The sequence below is a fragment of the Bombina bombina genome, chromosome 1, assembly GCF_027579735.1.
Source record: "Bombina bombina isolate aBomBom1 chromosome 1, aBomBom1.pri, whole genome shotgun sequence".
In the NCBI taxonomy this organism is placed as follows: Eukaryota; Metazoa; Chordata; class Amphibia; order Anura; family Bombinatoridae; genus Bombina; species Bombina bombina.
In genome coordinates this window covers 1,322,312,000-1,322,334,494 of record NC_069499.1, presented here as the reverse complement: position 1 = coordinate 1,322,334,494, position 22,495 = coordinate 1,322,312,000, and the positions used below count along the sequence as shown (strand labels likewise).

General features: G+C 42.6%; 1 protein-coding gene across 1 annotated transcript in view; it reads right to left on the bottom strand.

Annotated features, from left to right (window-relative positions):
• The window catches only part of GPT2 (glutamic--pyruvic transaminase 2), a 326,120-nt gene that overhangs the window by 22,037 nt on the left and 281,588 nt on the right, over positions 1 to 22,495 (bottom strand). Inside the window, exon 10 of the mRNA XM_053701929.1 lies at positions 21,874 to 21,986. Coding sequence (XP_053557904.1) covers positions 21,874 to 21,986 — 113 coding nt within the window. The remainder of the gene's footprint in view (positions 1 to 21,873; positions 21,987 to 22,495) is intronic.

Sequence of the window (22,495 nt, the reverse complement as noted above, 5' to 3'; positions counted from 1 at the left end):
ACTTTAGTTTAGGAATTTGCGCTTTCTTCTAAAGGAAGTTTTTGGCGAATTCAGAGGTTCCAGAGGCCAAATTGCCTGATGAACCTTTAGTTCCTAAATTGTATAGAGTTTGAGGACAGGGTGGTACCTTATCCTACCCTGCTCCTGTTAGATGGCGAACATTATTATGAATGAATGGGACAGGATTGGATTCCTTTTCCCCCTCTTCTCCCTTTTAACAAATTGTCCCCGATCCTGGACTCTCAATGGAGTTGTGAGGCTCTGTCCCTAAATGGGAAGGCGTTATCTTCACCCTTGCTAAATGTACTACTATCCGCTTGAAGAGCCCATGGATAAAAGATGGAAACTCTGCTAAGAAAGATGTTTCAACATACAGGAAATGTATTTCAACCGGCGGCGGCTGTTGCCGCGGTTACTGGAGAAACTACCTTCTGGTGTGACTCCTTATAGGATTTGATCAGGGTGGAGGGTCCCCTTGACGTTACTCAGAAAAGATTTACGGCCTTGAGGGTTGTTAATTCTTTTATCTGTGCTGCTATTCGGCAGTTTATTCGCTTGAATGCTATGACTTTAGCTTTTTCTGTTTAGGCCATCAGGCTCTGGCTGAAGTCATGGTCTGCGGATATGACTTCTAAGTCTAGACTTCTTTAAGGGAATGATTTTGTCTAGTCCAGGCCTGGACTCAATTATTTCCACGGTCACAGGGGGCAAGGGTGCCCTCCTACAGCAAGAGTATATGAACTAATCTAAGGGACGATTTTCGTTCTTTTCGTTCTGATGAAGCCCATGTCAGCAGTCCTCCGCTAAGTCAGAGCAAACCAAGAGCTCTTGGAAGCCGGCTCAGTCCTGGAATAAATACGAGCAGAGCAAGCAGCCCACCGAGTCTACGTAGGCATGAATGGGTGGTCCCCGGTCCTCTTCTGGATCATGTAGGGGGCATTATGTTGCTCTTTTCAGTCGCTTGGTTTAGGGACGTGCAGGATCCATGGGTCCTGGAGGTCATAGCTCAGGATTACAAAATAGGTTTTAAGTCTCAGTCACCCAAGGGCAGATTTCTCCTGTCTTCCTGACCAGAATGGAGGGAAGGCTTTGAGGGGTGTGTACGGGATCTGTACGAGAGTTCTCTTGTATCAAGTACCAGGGTAGAATTCTCGGGTACTATAATAGTCTCCATAGACATGAAAACATTTCTAACAGACCAGAGATATTGCAAGCTAGCTTTAACATGTCTTGCCCTCCAGATCTCCTTAAGGCCATCTGTGGCTCGGTGTATGGAGGTTTTTGTTCTCATGATGTCCAGCTTAGACATCATTTCCTTTGCCAGGTTTCACCTCAAACTGTTGCAACTGCGCATGCTGACCTAGTGGAACGACGATCATTCGGATCTGTCTCAACAGATTTCTCTGGACAACCAATGGGGAGAATCGTTCTCTTGGTGGTTTTGTCCGGAGCACTTGTCCTGAGGGACGTCCATCTCAAGACCATCCTGGGTGATTGTGAGTACGGTTGTGAGTTGGTCAGGATGGGGAGCTGTTTGGGGTGCCAGGAAGGCACAGGGCCTCTGGTCTCAGGAGGTAAAGCTCCCTCCTGATCTCATTTTGGATCTTCGGGCAATATACAATGCTCTGAAGGGTTTGCCTCTGCTGGGTTCGTCCCAGTAAATCAGATTCCAATCAGACAATATATCCTCGGTGGCTTACATCAACCATCAGGGGGGAACGAGAAGCTCCCTAATTATGAGGAAAGTATCTCGGATTCTGGTGTGGGGGAGACCCACATTTGTTCGCTGTCAGCAATTCACATTCCGGGTGTGTACAACTGGAAAGCGGATTTCCTCAGCAGACAATCCTTCCATCCGGGAGAATGGTCTCTCCATCCCGAGTGTTTGCAGAGATTTGCAAAAGGTAGATCTTATAACGTCTCAATACCAAGCTACCCAGATATGGGTCGAGGTACAGGGATCCTCAGGCGGAGATAACAGATGCATTAGCGGTGCCTTGGAGGTTCAATCTAATTCATCCTTTCTGCCCGTTGCCACTACTTCCTAGTGCAGTGGCTCGAGTCAAGCAGGCATCAGTGATACTGATTGCTCCCTCTTGGCCGCGAAGGCTGTGGTTCACAGATCTAGTGGGGATGTCATCATCTCCTCCATGGAAGTTGCCTTGTTGCAGGGATCTGCTGACCAAGGTCTCTTTGTTCATCAATGTCTAGATTCTCTGAGGCTGACTGCGTGGAGATTGAATGCTTAGTCCTAGCCAAGAGAGGGTTTCCAGAGTTATTTTTACTCTCATCAAGCTCTTAAGCTGGTTGTTCGTCGCATCTATCATAAGGTGTGGAGGACCTACTTATTCTGTTCTCCAGGATGAACTGGAGAAGGGCTTTTCTGCAAGTCCCCTGATGGGACAGTTTTCGGCCCTGTTTAAGTTACTGCACAAGAGGTTTCGCTGAGCTTCCAGATGGTGCAGCCATTTGTTAAGGCTCTGCTGGGATCAGACCTGTGTTTAGATCTAAGGCTCCTCGGAGTTTAAATCTTGCTCTTAAAGTTTTGCAACGGGCTCCGTTAGAGTCTATGCATGAAGTACACATTAAATTGTTGTCTTGGAAGGTTCCTTTTCTACTGGCTATTGCTTAAGCACGCAGATTATCTGTGATTGCTGCCTTGCAATGCGTCCCTCCTTATCTGGCTTTTCATGCCGATAAGGCTGTTCTACGAACCAAGTTAGGTTTTCTTTCTAAGGTTGTGTCAATGCGCAACAATGTATTTCTGGATGTGGTTTGTGCCTTAAAGTTCTATCTTCGAGCCACAAAGGAATTTAGACAAACCTCTTTTTCGGTTTGTTCTCTTTTCCGGGAAGTGTAGGGGTCAGAGGACCTCTTCGACTTCCTTATCTTTCTGTCTGAGGAGTGTCATCCGTTAAGCATAGAGACAGCAGGACATAAGCCTCCTCTGAGGATTACGGCTCATTCTATGAGAGCAGTGGTTTCCTCTTGGGCCTTCAAAAATGAGGCCTCTATGGATCAGATTGGTAAGGCGGCTACCTGGTTCTCCTTACATACTTTTTCCAAAATTTTACAAGTTTGATGTTTTTGCTTCTGCTGAAGCAGCCTTTGGGAGAAAGGTTTTGCATGATGTGGTGCCCTCAGATTAGGGTCCGCCTCTCTTTTTTCCCTGCCGTTAGCATTCTGTGTACTCTAGAGCTTGGGTATATGTTTCCCACAAATAAGCAATGCAGCTGTGGACTCTTTCCATATTAAGATGGAGAACAAGTTATGCTTACCTGATCATTTCTTTTCCATCTGTATGGGAAGAGTCCACACCTACCGCCCGTGTTCTCCGATGGGCGGCCCTAAATTAGATTTTTTTTTCTTCTGGCACCTTTTTCACCCTATTTCTCCTTCTGTTCCTTGTTCCCTTGGCAGAATGACTGGGGTTATGAGGAAGTGGGAGAGGTATTTAAGCCTTTGGCTGGGGTGTCTTTGCCTCCTCCTGGTGGCCAGGTTCAGTATTTCCCACAAGGAGTGCAGCTGTGGACTCTTCCCATACAGATGGAAATGAAATTATCAGGTAAGCATAATTTATGTTTTTGTTTTAAGTTAGCTCCATTGAAGTCTATGGGGAGAAGAAGTTAACATGGTTGCAATATCTAAATGTCCTGAAACACAAACATTAGTTTACTTCTGGCAGTGTTTGCACGCCAGCGAAAGCTCTAAATAGCACACCACTTGTAAGTCGGCTACAGTAATTGAACACCGTATTATTATTTATATGTCTGCATTCCCCTTCCCCAGCCTTTATCTACCTCCTCACATAGAGGAAGAAGGGAAAAAAACATAATTTATGCTTACCTGATAAATTTATTTCTCTTGTGGTGTATCCAGTCCACGGATCATCCATTACTTGTGGGATATTCTCCTTCCCAACAGGAAGTTGCAAAAGGATCAGCCACAGCAAAGCTGTCTATATAGCTCCTCCCCTCACTGCCACCTCCAGTCATTCGACCGAAGACAAACAAGAGAAAGGAGAAACTATAGGGTGCAGTGGTGACTGTAGTTTAAAGTTAAAAAATACCTGCCTTAAAATGACAGGGCGGGCCGTGGACTGGATACACCACAAGAGAAATAAATTTATCAGGTAAGCATAAATTATGTTTTCTCTTGTAAGGTGCATCCAGTCCACGGATCATCCATTACTTGTGGGATACCAATACCAAAGCTAAAGTACACGGATGAAGGGAGGGACAAGGCAGGTACTTAAACGGAAGGTACCACTGCCTGTAAAACCTTTCTCCCAAAATTAGCCTCCGAAGAAGCAAAAGTATCAAATGTATAGAATTTTGAAAAAGTATGAAGCGAAGACCAAGTCGCCGCATTGCAAATCGGTTCAACAGAAGCCTCATTTTTAAAGGCCCATGTGGAAGCCACAGCTCTAGTAGAATGAGCTGTAATCCTTTCAGGAGGCTGCTGGCCAGCAGTCTCATAAGCTAAGCGTATTATACTTCTTAGCCAAAGTGAAAGAGAAGTTGCCGAAGCCTTTTGGCCTTTCCTCTGTCCAGAGTAGACAACAAACAAAGCAGATGTTTGACGAAAATCTTTAGTAGCTTGTAAATAATACTTTAAAGCACGAACCATGTCAAGATTGTGTAATAGACGTTCCTTCTTTGAAGAAGGATTAGGACACAATGACGGAACAACAATCTCCTGATTGATATTCTTATTAGATACCACCTTAGGTAAAAACCCAGGTTTGGTACGCAAAACTACCTTATCTGCATGGAAGATCAGATAAGGGGAATCACATTGTAAGGCAGATAACTCGGAAACTCTACGAGCCGAGGAAATAGCTACCAAAAAAAGGCGCTATCAAGATCACCGATGCTCTCTCCTGCTTGATTTTGGCAATCAGACGAGGGAGCAGAGGAAACGGTGGAAACACATAAACCAGGTTGAAGGACCAAGGCGCTGCTAGAGCATCTATCAGCGTCGCCTTGGGATCCCTGGACCTGGAACCGTAACAAGGAAGTTTGGCATTCTGGCGAGACGCCATGAGATCCAGTTCTGGTTTACCCCAACGAAGAATCAATAGTGCAAACACCTCCGGATGGAGTTCCCACTCCCCCGGATGAAAAGTCTGTCGACTTAGAAAATCCGCCTCCCAGTTCTCTACACCTGGGATATGGATAGCTGATAGGTGGCAAGAGTGAATCTCTGCCCAGCGAATTATCTTTGAGACTTCCAACATCGCTAGGGAACTCCTTGTTCCCCCTTGATGGTTGATGTAAGCCACAGTCGTGATGTTGTCCGACTGAAATCTTATGAACCTCATTGTCGCTAGCTGAGGCCAAGCCTGAAGAGCATTGAATATCGCTCTTAGTTCCAGAATGTTTATCGGAAGGAGTGACTCCTCCTGAGTCCACGATCCCTGAGCCTTCAGGGAGTTCCAGACTGCCCCCCAGCCTAGAAGGCTGGCATCTGTCGTTACAATTGTCCAATCTGGCCTGCGAAAGGTCATACCTTTGGACAGATGGACCCGAGATAGCCACCAGAGAAGAGAATCCCTGGTCTCTTGATCCAGATTTAGTAGAGGGGACAAATCTGTGTAATCCCCATTCCACTGACTGAGCATGCAGAGTTGCAGCGGTCTAAGATGTAGGCGGGCAAACGGCACTATGTCCATTGTCGCTACCATTAAGCCAATTACTTCCATACACTGAGCCACCGAAGGGCGAGGAGTGGAATAAAGAACCCGGCAGGAATTTAGAAGTTTTGATAACCTGGTCTCTGTCAGGTAAATCCTCATTTCTACAGAATCTATTAGAGTTCCTAGAAAGGAGACTCTTGTGAGAGGGGATAGAGAACTCTTTTTTCGTTCAGTTTCCACCCATGCGACCTCAAAAATGCCAAAACTATGTCCGTATGAGACTTGGCAATTTGGAAATTTGACGCCTGTATCAGAATGTCGTCTATATAAGGGGCCACTGCTATGCCCCGCGGCCTTAGGACCGCCAGAAGTGACCCCAGAACCTTCGTAAAGATTCTTGGGGCTGTAGCTAACCCAAAGGGAAGAGCTACAAACTGGTAATGCCTGTCTAGGAAGGCAAACCTGAGAAACCGATGATGATCTTTGTGTATCGGAATGTGAAGATAAGCATCCTTTAAATCCACTGTAGTCATGTATTGACCCTCCTGGATCATAGGTAGGATGGTACGAATAGTCTCCATCTTGAATGATGGGACCCTGAGAAATTTGTTTAAGATCTAGAGATCTAAGATTGGTCTGAAGGTTCCCTCTTTTTTGGGAACCACAAACAGATTTGAATAGAATCCTTGTCCCTGTTCCTCCTTTGGAACTGGGTGGATCACTCCCATAACTAGGAGGTCTTGAACACAGTGTAAAAATGCCTTTCTCTTTATCTGGTTTGAAGATAATTGTGAAAGGTGAAATCTCCCTTTTGGAGGAGAAGTTCTAAAGTCCAGAAGATATCCCTGGGATACAATTTCCAACGCCCAGGGATCCTGGACGTCTCTTGCCCAAGCCTGCGCGAAGAGCGAAAGTCTGCCCCCTACAGATCCATTACCGGATCGGGGGCCAATCCTTCATGCTGTCTTAGAGGCAGCAGCAGGCTTTTTGGCCTGCTTACGTTTCCAAGTCTGGTTAGGTCACCAGACCGACTTGGACTGGGCAAAAACAGAATTTATGCTTACCTGATAAATTACTTTCTCCAACGGTGTGTCCGGTCCATGGCGTCATCCTTACTTGTGGGAATATCTCTTCCCCAACAGGAAATGGCAAAGAGTCCCAGCAAAGCTGGCCATATAGTCCCTCCTAGGCTCCGCCCACCCCAGTCTTTCGACCGACGGACAGGAGGAAAAATATAGGAGAAACCATATGGTACCGTGGTGACTGTAGTTAGAGAAAATAATTCATCAGACCTGATTAAAAAACCAGGGCGGGCCGTGGACCGGACACACCGTTGGAGAAAGTAATTTATCAGGTAAGCATAAATTCTGTTTTCTCCAACATTGGTGTGTCCGGTCCACGGCGTCATCCTTACTTGTGGGAACCAATACCAAAGCTTTAGGACACGGATGAAGGGAGGGAGCAAATCAGGTCACCTAAACGGAAGGCACCACGGCTTGCAAAACCTTTCTCCCAAAAATAGCCTCCGAAGAAGCAAAAGTATCAAATTTGTAAAATTTGGCAAAAGTGTGCAGTGAAGACCAAGTCGCTGCCTTACATATCTGATCAACAGAAGCCTCGTTCTTGAAGGCCCATGTGGAAGCCACAGCCCTAGTGGAGTGAGCTGTGATTCTTTCAGGAGGCTGCCGTCCGGCAGTCTCATAAGCCAATCGGATGATGCTTTTAAGCCAAAAGGAAAGAGAGGTAGAAGTTGCTTTTTGACCTCTCCTTTTACCAGAATAGACGACAAACAGAGAAGATGTTTGTCTGAACTCTTTTGTAGCTTCTAAGTAGAACTTTAGAGCACGGACTACATCTAAATTGTGTAGCAAACGTTCCTTCTTTGAAACTGGATTCTGACACAAAGAAGGTACAACTATCTCCTGGTTAATATTCTTGTTGGAAACAACCTTTGGAAGAAAACCAGTAAGCAAAACCAGTAGTAGGCAAAACAACCTTATCTGAATGGAACACCAGATAGGGCGGAGTACACTGCAGAGCAGATAACTCTGAAACTCTTCTAGCAGAAGAAATAGCAACCAAAAACAAAACTTTCCAAGATAATAACTTAATCTCTATGGAATGTAGAGGTTCAAACGGAACCCCTTGAAGAACTGAAAGAACTAGATTTAGACTCCAGGGAGGAGTCAAAGGTCTGTAAACAGGCTTGATCCTAACCAGAGCCTGAACAAATGCTTGAACATCTGGCACTGCTGCCAGTCGTTTGTGTAGTAAGACAGATAAAGCAGAAATCTGTCCCTTTAGAGAACTCGCAGATAATCCTTTATCCAAACCTTCTTGCAGAAAGGAAAGAATCTTAGGAATTTTTATCTTATTCCATGGGTATCCCTTGGATTCAGACCAACAGATATATCTTTTCCATATTTTATGGTAAATCTTTCTAGTTACTGGTTTTCTGGCCTGAACCAGAGTATCTATCACAGAATCTGAAAACCCACGCTTTGATAGAATCAAGCGTTCAATCTCCAAGCCGTCAGCTGGAGGGAGACCAGATTTGGATGTTCGAATGGACCCTGAACAAGAAGGTCCTGTCTCAAAGGTAGCTTTCATGGTGGAACCGATGACATATTCACCAGGTCTGCATACCAAGTCCTGCGTGGCCACGCAGGAGCTATCAAGATCACCGAGGCCCTCTCCTGTTTGATCCTGGCTACCAGCCTGGGAATGAGAGGAAACGGTGGAAACACATAAGCTAGGTTGAAGGTCCAAGGTGCTACTAGTGCATCCACTAGAGTCGCCTTGGGATCCCTGGATCTGGACCCGTAGCAAGGAACCTTGAAGTTCTGACGAGACGCCATCAGATCCATGTCTGGAATGCCCCATAATTGAGTCAATTGGGCAAAGATCTCCGGGTGGAGTTCCCACTCCCCCGGATGGAATGTCTGACGACTCAGATAATCCGCTTCCCAGTTTTCCACACCTGGGATGTGGATCGCAGATAGATGGCAGGAGTGATCCTCCGCCCATTGTATTATTTTGGTCACTTCTTTCATCGCTAGGGAACTCCTTGTTCCCCCCTGATGATTGATATACGCAACTGTCGTCATGTTGTCTGATTGGAATCTTATGAATCTGGCCTTTGCAAGCTGAGGCCAAGCCCTGAGAGCATTGAATATCGCTCTTAGTTCCAGAATGTTTATCGGGAGAAGAGACTCTTCCCGAGACCATAGTCCCTGAGCTTTCAGGGATTCCCAGACCGCGCCCCAGCCCACTAGACTGGCGTCGGTCGTAACAATGACCCACTCTGGTCTGCGGAAGCTCATTCCCTGGGATAGATGGTCCAGGGTCAGCCACCAACGGAGTGAATCTCTGGTCTTCTGATCTACTTGGATCACTGGAGACAAGTCTGTATAGTCCCCATTCCACTGTTTGAGCATGCACAGTTGTAATGGTCTTAGATGAATTCGTGCAAAAGGAACTATGTCCATTGCTGCAACCATCAACCCTACTACTTCCCTGCACTGAGCTATGGAAGGACGTGGAACAGAGTGAAGAACTTGACAAGTGCTTAGAAGTTTTGACTTTCTGACATCTGTCAGAAAAATTCTCATTTCTAAGGAATCTATTATTGTTCCCAAGAAGGGAACTCTTGTTGACGGAGACAGAGAACTTTTTTCTATGTTCACCTTCCATCCGTGAGATCTGAGAAAGGCCATAACGATGTCTGTATGAGCCTTTGCTTTTGAAAGGGACGACGCTTGTATTAGAATGTCGTCCAAGTACGGTACTACTGCAATGCCCCTCGGTCTTAGAACCGCTAGAAGGGACCCGAGTACCTTTGTGAAAATCCTTGGAGCAGTGGCTAACCCGAATGGGAGGGCCACAAACTGGTAATGTTTGTCCAGAAAGGCGAACCTTAGGAACTGATGATGTTCTTTGTGGATAGGAATATGTAGGTACGCATCCTTTAGATCCATGGTAGTCATAAATTGACCTTCCTGGATAGTGGGCAGAATCGTTCGAATGGTTTCCATTTTGAACGATGGAACCCCGAGAAATTTGTTAAGGATCTTTAAATCCAGAATTGGTCTGAAGGTTCCCTCTTTTTTGGGAACTACGAACAGATTTGAGTAAAATCCCCTTCCTTGTTCTGTCATTGGAACAGGGTGTATCACTCCCATCTTTAACAGGTCTTCTACACAATGTAAGAACGCCTGTCTCTTTATTTGGTTTAAGGATAAGTGAGACATGTGGAACCTTCCCCTTGGGGGTAGTTCCCTGAATTCCAGAAGATAACCCTGAGAAACTATTTCTAGTGCCCAGGGATCCTGAACATCTCTTGCCCAAGCCTGAGCAAAGAGAGAGAGTCTGCCCCCTACTAGATCCGGTCCCGGATCGGGGGCTACTCCTTCATGCTGTTTTGTTAGCAGCAGCAGGCTTCTTGGCCTGCTTACCCTTGTTCCAGCCTTGCATAGGTTTCCAGGCTGGTTTGGGCTGTGAGGCATTACCCTCTTGCTTAGAGGATGCAGAAGTAGAGGCCGGTCCGTTCCTGAAATTGTGAAAGGAACGAAAATTAGACTTATTCTTGGCCTTGAAAGGCCTATCTTGTGGAAGGGCGTGGCCCTTTCCCCCAGTGATGTCTGAGATAATCTCTTTCAATTCTGGCCCAAAGAGAGTTTTACCTTTGAAAGGGATGTTAAGCAATTTTGTCTTGGATGATACATCTGCTGACCAAGACTTCAGCCAAAGCGCTCTGCGCGCCACAATTGCAAACCCTGAATTTTTCGCCGCTAATCTAGCTAATTGCAAAGCGGCATCTAAAATAAAAGAGTTAGCCAACTTAAGTGCGTGAATTCTGTCCATAACCTCCTCATATGGAGTCTCTCTACTGAGCGACTTTTCTAGTTCCTCGAACCAGAACCACGCTGCTGTAGTGACAGGAACAATGCACGAAATGGGTTGTAGAAGGTAACCTTGCTGTACAAAAATCTTTTTAAGCAAACCTTCCAATTTTTTATCCATAGGATCCTTGAAAGCACAACTATCCTCGATAGGAATAGTAGTTCGCTTGTTTAGAGTAGAAACTGCCCCCTCGACCTTAGGAACTGTCTGCCATAAGTCCTTTCTGGGGTCGACCATAGGAAATAATTTCTTAAATATAGGGGGGGGGAACAAAAGGTATGCCGGGCTTCTCCCACTCCTTATTCACTATGTCCGCCACCCGCTTGGGGAAATATTGGAAAAGCGTCGGGGTGCACCGGAACCTCTAGAAACTTGTCCATTTTGCATAATTTCTCTGGAATGACCAAGTTGTCACAATCATCCAGAGTAGATAACACCTCCTTAAGCAGTGCGCGGAGATGTTCTAATTTAAATTTAAATGTCACAACATCAGGTTCAGCTTGTTGAGAAAATTTTCCTGAATCTGAAATTTCCCCATCTGACAAAACCTCCCTCATGGCCACTTCAGATTGGTGTGAGGGTATGACAGAACAATTATCATCAGCGCCCTCCTGGTCTTCAGTGTTTAAAACAGAGCAATCGCGCTTTCTCTGATATGCAGGCATTTTGGATAAAATATTTGCTATGGAGTTATCCATTACAGCCGTCAATTGTTGCATGGTAATAAGCATTGGTGCGCTAGATGTACTAGGGGCCTCCTGCGTGGGCAAAACTGGTGTAGACACAGTAGGAGATGATGTAGTCTACTCCCCTCATCTGAGGAATCATCTTGGGCAATTTCATTATCTGTGGCAGTACTGTCCTTACTTTGTTTGGACGCTGTGGCACAATTATCACACAATTTTGAATGGGGAGACACATTGGCTTTCATACATATAGAACATAGCTTATCCGAAGGCACAGACATGTTAAACAGGCTTGAACTTGTCAATAAAGCACAAAAAACGTTTTTAAAAACAAAACCGTTACTGTCTCTTTAAATATTAAACAGAGCACACTTTATTACTGAATATGTGAAAAAGTATGAAGGAATCGTTCAAAAATTACCAAATTTTCACTACAGTGTCTTAAAGCATTAAAAGTATTGCATAGCAATTTTCAGAGCTTTAACCCTTAAAATAACGGAACCGGAGCAGTTTATAAATTTAACCCCTATACAGTCCCAGTTACAGCCTTTGCTGTGACCTAACCAAGCCCAGAGGGGAATACGATACCAAATGACGCCTTCTAGAAACTTTTCCAAGCACTTTCAGGTCCTCACACATGCATCTGCATGTCTTGCTCTCAAAAACAACTGCGCAGTAATGGCGCGAAAATGAGGCTCAGCCTACAACTGGGAAGGCCCTCCCTGACTGGAAAAGGTGTCTAACATAGTGCCTGACGTTAAAAAACGTTCCCCAAGTTTATCAGTGTGAATTATCAGCATAAACATGTATAAAATGTCCAAATAAAGCAATCGATTTAGCCCATAAAAGTGTCTACCAGTTTTATAGCCCATATTAAGCCCTTTATTCTGTTTGAAACTAAGAAAATGGCTTACCGGTCCCCATGAGGGGAAATGACAGCCTTCCAGCATTACACAGTCTTGTTAGAAATATGGCTAGTCATACCTTAAGCAGAAAAGTCTGCTAACTGTTTCCCCCAACTGAAGTTACTTCATCTCAACAGTCCTGTGTGGAAACAGCAATCGATTTTAGTTACTGTCTGCTAAAATCATCTTCCTCTCACAAACAGAAATCTTCATCCTTTTCTGTTTCAGAGTAAATAGTACATACCAGCACTATTTTAAAATAACAAACTCTTGATAGTAGAATAAAAAAACTACATTTAAACACCACATACTCTTAACCATCTCCGTGGAGATGTTGCCTGTGCAACGGCAAAGAGAATGACTGGGGTGGGCGGAGCCTAGGAGGGACTATATGGCCAGCTTTGCTGGGACTCTTTGCCATTTCCTGTTGGGGAAGAGATATTCCCACAAGTAAGGATGACGCCGTGGACCGGACACACCAATGTTGGAGAAAGTTCCCTCTTGTTTTGTATTAGAGGAAGTTAATGCCGCACTCGCCTTGAAGTTTCGAAAGGCACGAAAATTAGACTGTTTGGCCCTTGATTTGGACCTATCCTGAGGAAGGGCATGACCTTTTCCTCCAGTGATATCAGAAATGATCTCCTTCAAACCAGGCCCGAATAGGGTCTGCCCCTTGAAGGGAATATTAAGCAGCTTAGACTTTGAAGTAGCATCAGCTGACCATGATTTAAGCCATAGCGCCCTACGCACCTGAATAGCAAAACCAGAATTCTTAGCCGTTAGTTTAGTCAAATGAACAATGGCATCAGAAACAAAAGAATTGGCTAGCTTAAGTGCTCTAAGCTTGTCAAGTATATCATCCAATGGGGTCTCTACCTGTAAAGCCTCTTCCAGAGACTCAAACCCGAAGGCCGCAGCAGCAGTGACTGGGGCAAGGCATGCAAGGGGCTGTAGAATAAAACCTTGTTGAATAAACATTTTCTTAAGGTAACCCTCTACCTTAAACTTTTTATCCATTGGATCTAAGAAAGCACAACTGTCCTCGACAGGGATAGTAGTACGCTTAGCTAGTGTAGAAACTGCTCCCTCACATATTAAGTAATATTAAATGTAAAATAAGAAGGAACCTTGGCCATATTATGCTTAATTCAGCTAAGCAGCTCATAGCAGCTGCATGGCGAACTGACAAGATCCCTACAATAGATGAGTGGAGGGAAAAGGTGAAAGGAGCCCTATTGCTAGAAAGATATTATTTTTTTAAAACAAACCAATTGGCATTATACAATGACATGTGGTTCTACTGGGAGTCTTATTTCGGAGCTATCAAACAACTTTAAACACATATAGATCACAAATTCTTTAGTTACCTGACTAGCCAATCCCGAATATTAGATAGATAATAACAAGATAAGGTGCTCTTTGCAGGAAGTAGTTGTTTCGTGTTTTTTGTTATATTTTTGTTATTATACTCACATGGTAATACTAATGCCAACGCTGTGACCATGACTACATCAAACCCCAGAATCTTATCAGTGTAGTAATTCTAATTGTGTGAATGGACTTAGAACACAACAGCTGTAATACTGAAATGATTTGATGACCTTGAGTTTGATTCTTATTTTACTGTCATGTCAAGAAATGTGTAATCGCAGTGTTGATGTTGCACTCTATGATTTGGTATTGGTTTTATTCATAAAAATTTTCAATAAAAAGATTAATAAAGAAACTGCTCCCTCCACCTTAGGGACCGTTTGCCATAAGTTCCGTGTGGCGGCATCTATTGGAAACATTTTCTTAAAAATAGGAGGGGGAGAGAACGGCACACCTGGTCTATCCCATTCCTTAGTAATAATTTCTGTAAACCTTTTAGGTATTGGAAAAACATCAGTGTAAACAGGTACTGCATAGTATTTATCAAATATACACAATTTCTCTGGCACTGCAATTGTGTCACAGTCATTCAGAGCAGCTAAAACCTCCCTGAGCAACACGCGGAGGTGTTCAAGCTTAAATTTAAATGTTGATATCTCAGAATCAGGTTGAATACTCTTCACTGAGTCAGAAAAATCATCCACAGAAAGAAGCTCTCCTTCCTCAGCTTCTGCATATTGTGAGGGGGTATCAGACATAGCTACTAAAGCGTCAGTATGCTGTGAATTTCTTCTAACTCCAGAGCTGTCTCGATTTCCTCGTAACCCAGGTAGTCTGGATAATACCGCTGACAGTGTATTATCCATGACTGCCGCCATGTCTTGTAAAGTAAACGCCATGGGCGCGCTAGATGTACTTGGCGCCTCTTGAGCGCGAGTCCCTTGAGCGGGATTTAAAGGTTCTGACCCGTGGGGCGAGTTAGTCGGCATAACTTCCCCCTCGTCAGATTCCTCTGGTGATAAATTTTTTAAAGACAGAATATGGTCTTTATTACTTAAAGTGAAATCAGTACATTTGGTACACATTCTAAGAGGGGGTTCCACCATGGCTTCTAAACATAATGAACAAGGAGTTTCCTCTATGTCAGACATGTTTAAACAGACTAGCAATGAGACCAGCAAGCTTGGAAAACACTTTAAAGCAAGTTAACAAGCAAAAAATAAAAACGGTACTGTGCCTTTAAGAAAAAATAAAAAAGGTCAGAATTTGAAAAACAGTGAAAAAAAGCAGTAAATCAAACGAAATTTTTACAGTGTGTATAATAAGCTAACAGAGCATTGCACCCACTTGCAAATGGATGATTAACCCCTTAGTTTAAAAAACGGATCAAAAAAACGATATAGACGTTTTTTTAACAGCTCTGCTGTGGCCCTACCTTTCCATACAAACAAATTTGGAAAGCCTAAAAACCCTTTAGAAAGGTCCTATAGCATTCAGGGGACTCCTTGAGGGAAGTTGGATGTCTCAGTCTGCAAAAGATACTGCGCAATTAAGCGCTAAATTAGGCCCCTCCCACTCATGTCTACACAGTGGGAGGCCTAAGAAAACTGTTTCTAGGCAAATTTAAGCCAGCCATGTGGAAAAAAAAACATAATTTATGTAAGAACTTACCTGATAAATTCATTTCTTTCATATTAACAAGAGTCCATGAGCTAGTGACGTATGGGATATACATTCCTACCAGGAGGGGCAAAGTTTCCCAAACCTTAAAATGCCTATAAATACACCCCTCACCACACCCACAAATCAGTTTAACGAATAGCCAAGAAGTGGGGTGATAAGAAAAAAAGTGCGAAGCATATAAAATAAGGAATTGGAATAATTGTGCTTTATACAAAAAAATCATAACCACCACAAAAAAGGGTGGGCCTCATGGACTCTTGTTAATATGAAAGAAATGAATTTATCAGGTAAGTTCTTACATAAATTATGTTTTCTTTCATGTAATTAACAAGAGTCCATGAGCTAGTGACGTATGGGATAATGACTACCCAAGATGTGGATCTTTCCACACAAGAGTCACTAGAGAGGGAGGGATAAAATAAAGACAGCCAATTCCTGCTGAAAATAATCCACACCCAAAATAAAGTTTAACAAAAAACATAAGCAGAAGATTCAAACTGAAACCGCTGCCTGAAGAACTTTTCTACCAAAAACTGCTTCAGAAGAAGAAAATACATCAAAATGGTAGAATTTAGTAAAAGTATGCAAAGAGGACCAAGTTGCTGCTTTGCAGATCTGGTCAACCGAAGCTTCATTCCTAAACGCCCAGGAAGTAGATACTGACCTAGTAGAATGAGCTGTAATTCTCTGAGGCGGAATTTTACCCGACTCAACATAGGCAAGATGAATTAAAGATTTCAACCAAGATGCCAAAGAAATGGCAGAAGCTTTCTGGCCTTTCCTAGAACCGGAAAAGATAACAAATAGACTAGAAGTCTTACGGAAAGATTTCGTAGCTTCAACATAATATTTCAAAGCTCTAACAACATCCAAAGAATGCAACGATTTCTCCTTAGAATTCTTAGGATTAGGACATAATGAAGGAACCACAATTTCTCTACTAATGTTGTTGGAATTCACAACTTTAGGTAAAAATTCAAAAGAAGTTCGCAACACCGCCTTATCCTGATGAAAAATCAGAAAAGGAGACTCACAAGAAAGAGCAGATAATTCAGAAACTCTTCTAGCAGAAGAGATGGCCAAAAGGAACAAAACTTTCCAAGAAAGTAATTTAATGTCCAATGAATGCATAGGTTCAAACGGAGGAGCTTGAAGAGCTCCCAGAACCAAATTCAAACTCCAAGGAGGAGAAATTGACTTAATGACAGGTTTTATACGAACCAAAGCTTGTACAAAACAATGAATATCAGGAAGAATAGCAATCTTTCTGTGAAAAAGAACAGAAAGAGCGGAGATTTGTCTTTTCAAAGAACTTGCGGACAAACCCTTATCTAAACCATCCTGAAGAAACTGTAAAATTCTCGGTATTCTAAAAGAATGCCAAGAAAAATGATGAGAAAGACACCAAGAAATATAAGTCTTCCAGACTCTATAATATATCTCTCGAGATACAGATTTACGAGCCTGTAACATAGTATTAATCACGGAGTCAGAGAAACCTCTTTGACCAAGAATCAAGCGTTCAATCTCCATACCTTTAAATTTAAGGATTTCAGATCCGGATGGAAAAAAGGACCTTGTGACAGAAGGTCTGGTCTTAACGGAAGAGTCCATGGTTGGCAAGATGCCATCCGGACAAGATCCGCATACCAAAACCTGTGAGGCCATGCCGGAGCTATTAGCAGAACAAACGAGCATTCCCTCAGAATCTTGGAGATTACTCTTGGAAGAAGAACTAGAGGCGGAAAGATATAGGCAGGATGATACTTCCAAGGAAGTGATAATGCATCCACTGCCTCCGCCTGAGGATCCCGGGATCTGGACAGATACCTGGGAAGTTTCTTGTTTAGATGAGAGGCCATCAGATCTATCTCTGGGAGCCCCCACATTTGAACAATCTGAAGAAATACCTCTGGGTGAAGAGACCATTCGCCCGGATGCAACGTTTGGCGACTGAGATAATCCGCTTCCCAATTGTCTACACCTGGGATATGAACCGCAGAGATTAGACAGGAGCTGGATTCCGCCCAAACCAAAATTCGAGATACTTCTTTCATAGCCAGAGGACTGTGAGTCCCTCCTTGATGATTGATGTATGCCACAGTTGTGACATTGTCTGTCTGAAAACAAATGAACGATTCTCTCTTCAGAAGAGGCCAAAACTGAAGAGCTCTGAAAACTGCACGGAGTTCCAAGATATTGATCGGTAATCTCACCTCCTGAGATTCCCAAACTCCTTGTGCCGTCAGAGATCCCCACACAGCTCCCCAACCTGTGAGACTTGCATCTGTTGAAATTACAGTCCAGGTCGGAAGAACAAAAGAAGCCCCCTGAATTAAACGAAGGTGATCTGTCCACCACGTTAGAGAGTGTCGAACAATCGGTTTTAAAGATATTAATTGATATATCTTCGTGTAATCCCTGCACCATTGGTTCAGCATACAGAGCTGAAGAGGTCGCATGTGAAAACGAGCAAAGGGGATCGCGTCCGATGCAGCAGTCATAAGACCTAGAATTTCCATGCATAAGGCTACCGAAGGGAATGATTGAGACTGAAGGTTTCGACAAGCTGTAATCAATTTTAGACGTCTCTTGTCTGTTAAAGACAGAGTCATGGACACTGAATCTATCTGAAAACCCAGAAAGGTTACCCTTGTTTGAGGAATCAAAGAACTTTTTGGTAAATTGATCCTCCAACCATGATCTTGAAGAAACAACACAAGTCGATTCGTATGAGACTCTGCTAAATGTAAAGACTGAGCAAGTACCAAGATATCGTCCAAATAAGGAAATACCACAATACCCTGTTCTCTGATTACAGACAGAAGGGCACCGAGAATCTTTGTGAAAATTCTTGGAGCTGTAGCAAGGCCAAACGGTAGAGCCACAAATTGGTAATGCTTGTCTAGAAAAGAGAATCTCAGGAACTGATAATGATCTGGATGAATCGGAATATGCAGATATGCATCCTGTAAATCTATTGTGGACATATAATTCCCTTGCTGAACAAAAGGCAATATAGTCCTTACAGTTACCATCTTGAACGTTGGTATCCTTACATAACGATTCAATAATTTTAGATCCAGAACTGGTCTGAAGGAATTCTCCTTCTTTGGTACAATGAAGAGATTTGAATAAAACCCCATCCCCTGTTCCGGAACTGGAACTGGCATAATTACTCCAGCCAACTCTAGATCTGAAACACAATTCAGAAATGCTTGAGCTTTCACTGGATTTACTGGGACATGGGAAAGAAAAAATCTCTTTGCAGGAGGTCTCATCTTGAAACCAATTCTGTACCCTTCTGAAACAATGTTCTGAATCCAAAGATTGTGAACAGAATTGATCCAAATTTCTTTGAAAAAACGTAACCTGCCCCCTACCAGCTGAACTGGAATGAGGGCCGTACCTTCATGTGAACTTAGAAGCAGGCTTTGCCTTTCTAGCAGGCTTGGATTTATTCCAGACTGGAGATGGTTTCCAAACTGAAACTGCTCCTGAGGACGAAGGATCAGGCTTTTGTTCTTTGTTGAAACGAAAGGAACGAAAACGATTGTTAGCCCTGTTTTTACCTTTAGACTTTTTATCCTGTGGTAAAAAAGTTCCTTTCCCACCAGTAACAGTTGAAATAATAGAATCCAACTGAGAACCAAATAATTTGTTTCCCTGGAAAGAAATGGAAAGTAGAGTTGATTTAGAAGCCATATCAGCATTCCAGGTCTTAAGCCATAAAGCTCTTCTGGCTAAGATAGCCAGAGACATAAACCTAACATCAACTCTAATAATATCAAAAATGGCATCACAGATGAAATTATTAGCATGCTGGAGAAGAATAATAATATCATGAGAATCACGATTTGTTACTTGTTGCGCTAGAGTTTCCAACCAAAAAGTTGAAGCTGCAGCAACATCAGCCAATGATATAGCAGGTCTAAGAAGATTACCTGAACATAGATAAGCTTTTCTTAGAAAAGATTCAATTTTTCTATCTAAAGGATCCTTAAACGAGGTACCATCTGACGTAGGAATGGTAGTACGTTTAGCAAGGGTAGAAATAGCCCCATCAACTTTAGGGATTTTGTCCCAAAATTCTAACCTGTCAGGCGGAACAGGATATAATTGCTTAAAACGTTTAGAAGGAGTAAATGAATTACCCAATTTATCCCATTCCTTGGAAATTACAGCAGAAATAGCATTAGGAACAGGAAAGACTTCTGGAATAACCGCAGGAGCCTAAAAACCTTATCCAAACGTATAGAATTAGTATCAAGAGGACTAGAATCCTCTATTTCTAAAGCAATTAGTACTTCTTTAAGTAAAGAGCGAATAAATTCCATCTTAAATAAATATGAAGATTTATCAGCATCAATCTCTGAGATAGAATCCTCTGAACCAGAAGAGTCCAAAGAATCAGAATGATGGTGTTCATTTAAAAATTCATCTGTAGAGAGAGAAGATTTAAAAGACTTTTTACGTTTACTAGAAGGAGAAATAACAGACAAAGCCTTCTTTATGGATTCAGAAACAAAATCTCTTATGTTATCAGGAACATTCTGCACCTTAGATGTTGAGGGAACTGCAACAGGCAATGGTACATCACTAAAGGAAATATTATCTGCTTTAACAAGTTTGTCATGACAATTATTACAAACAACAGCTGGAGGAATAGCTACCAAAAGTTTACAGCAGATACACTTAGCTTTGGTAGATCCAGCAGGCAGTGGTTTTCCTGTAGTATCTTCTGGCTCAGATGCAACGTGAGACATCTTGCAATATGTAAGAGAAAAAACAACATATAAAGCAAAATAGATCAAATTCCTTATAAGACAGTTTCAGGAATGGGAAAAAATGCCAAACATCAAGCTTCTAGCAACCAGAAGCAAATGAAAAATGAGACTGAAATAATGTGGAGACAAAAGCGACGCCCATATTTTTTAGCACCAAATAAGACGCCCACATTATTTGGCGCCTAAATGCTTTTGGCGCCAAAAATGACGCCACATCCGGAACGCCGACATTTTTGGCGCAAAATAACGTCAAAAAATGACGCAACTTCCGGCGACACGTATGACGCCGGAAACGGAAAAGAATTTTTGCGCCAAAAAAGTCCGCGCCAAGAATGACGCAATAAAATGAAGCATTTTCAGCCCCCGCGAGCCTAACAGCCCACAGGGAAAAAAGTCAAATTTTTGAGGTAAGAAAAAATATGATAATTCAATGCATAATCCCAAATATGAAACTGACTGTCTGGAAATAAGGAAAGTTGAACATTCTGAGTCAAGGCAAATAAATGTTTGAATACATATATTTAGAACTTTATAAATAAAGTGCCCAACCATAGCTTAGAGTGTCACAGAAAATAAGACTTACTTACCCCAGGACACTCATCTACATGTTTGTAGAAAGCCAAACCAGTACTGAAACGAGAATCAGTAGAGGAAATGGTAAATATAAGAGTATATCGTCGATCTGAAAAGGGAGGTAAGAGATGAATCTCTACGACCGATAACAGAGAACCTTATGAAATAGACCCCGTAGAAGGAGATCACTGCATTCAATAGGCAATACTCTCTTCACATCCCTCTGACATTCACTGCACGCTGAGAGGAAAACCGGGCTCCAACTTGCTGCGGAGCGCATATCAACGTAGAATCTAGCACAAACTTACTTCACCACCTCCCTTGGAGGCAAAGTTTGTAAAACTGATTTGTGGGTGTGGTGAGGGGTGTATTTATAGGCATTTTAAGGTTTGGGAAACTTTGCCCCTCCTGGTAGGAATGTATATCCCATACGTCACTAGCTCATGGACTCTTGTTAATTACATGAAAGAAATAAAGTTTTATCACCAAAACATATATAAAAACGTTTAAGCACTCCCAGCAAACGTTTTATATGACAGGAATTGAAAAATAATAAGAGTATTACCTCTGAAAGTAAGCATGATACCAGTCGCTATTAAATCACTGTAATCAGGCTTACCTTAAATAAATCTGGTATCAGCAGCATTTTCTAGCATTTACATTCCTCTACAAAAAATTTAAACTGCACATACCTCATAGCAGGATAACCTGGACGCCATTCCCCAGCTGAAGTTACCTCTCTCTTCAGTTATGTGTGAGAACAGCAATGGATCTTAGTTACAACCTGCTAAGATCATTAGAGACCACAGGCAGATTCTTCTTCTATTTTCTGCCTGGGACCAAAATAGTACAACTCCGGTACCATTTAAAAATAACAAACTTTTGAATTGAAGAAAAAACAACTACATTTCACCACATCTCTCTTACTGCTTCCATGTTTGTCGAGAGTTGCAAGAGAATGACTGGAGGTGGCAGTGAGGGGAGGAGCTATATAGACAGCTCTGCTGTGGGTGATCCTCTTGCAACTTCCTGTTGGGAAGGAGAATATCCCACAAGTAATGGAAGATCTGTGGACTGGATACACCTTACAAGAGAAAGAGAAACAAGTAACTAAGTACCTCTTGTTCCCCTAATATTTTGAGATCTAATATAGCTTTATATCCCTTGCCCTTTAGCTTCTCTTCCCTCACTAATTTAGAATTTTCAAAAGGTTTGAAATTTTGAATATTTTTTGTTTGGGCTAGTATGAGGGATTCCCACTTCATTAGAAAATGATGTATACTACTATCCTTCAAAATTTTGAAAAGTTTTTCTTTCTTATGCTTTACCTAAAATGATATGTTCCTTCTTTTTGGCCAAATCCACTCCCTGGTACAACACAGATCCCAGTTTCTTCAAGTAGCCGCATGCAGTAAAACATATCAGGGGCCATTTGGTGATCCTGGGGAAAAGAATTATTAATGATATTATGTGCAATCATATTGTCCACAGAAGTTCTATAACATAGTAAAGGGACATGAAGTCATAACTGGATTTTCAGACAGATTATGCAATTTAAAGACACATTTCAATTTGTCTCTGTTAAAAAGCATTCATTCTAGGTAGGCTGGAAGCTAGCTGGTAATTGGTGGCTACACACATGTCTCTTATCATTGGTTCGTCATTCCTGCTCTTTAAATGACTGACTGTCTTTAATCTCTTTGCATTGTAAGCAATTCATACATTAGAGCATTTTTTTTACACTTTTATGTCCCTTTAAGAACTAGACTTACTAAGATTAAAAAACAGAATTTATGTTTACCTGATAAATTTCTTTCTCCAACGGTGTGTCCGGTCCACGGCGTCATCCTTACTTGTGGGATATTCTCTTCCCCAACAGGAAATGGCAAAGAGCCCAGCAAAGCTGGTCACATGATCCCTCCTAGGCTCCGCCTACCCCAGTCATTCGAC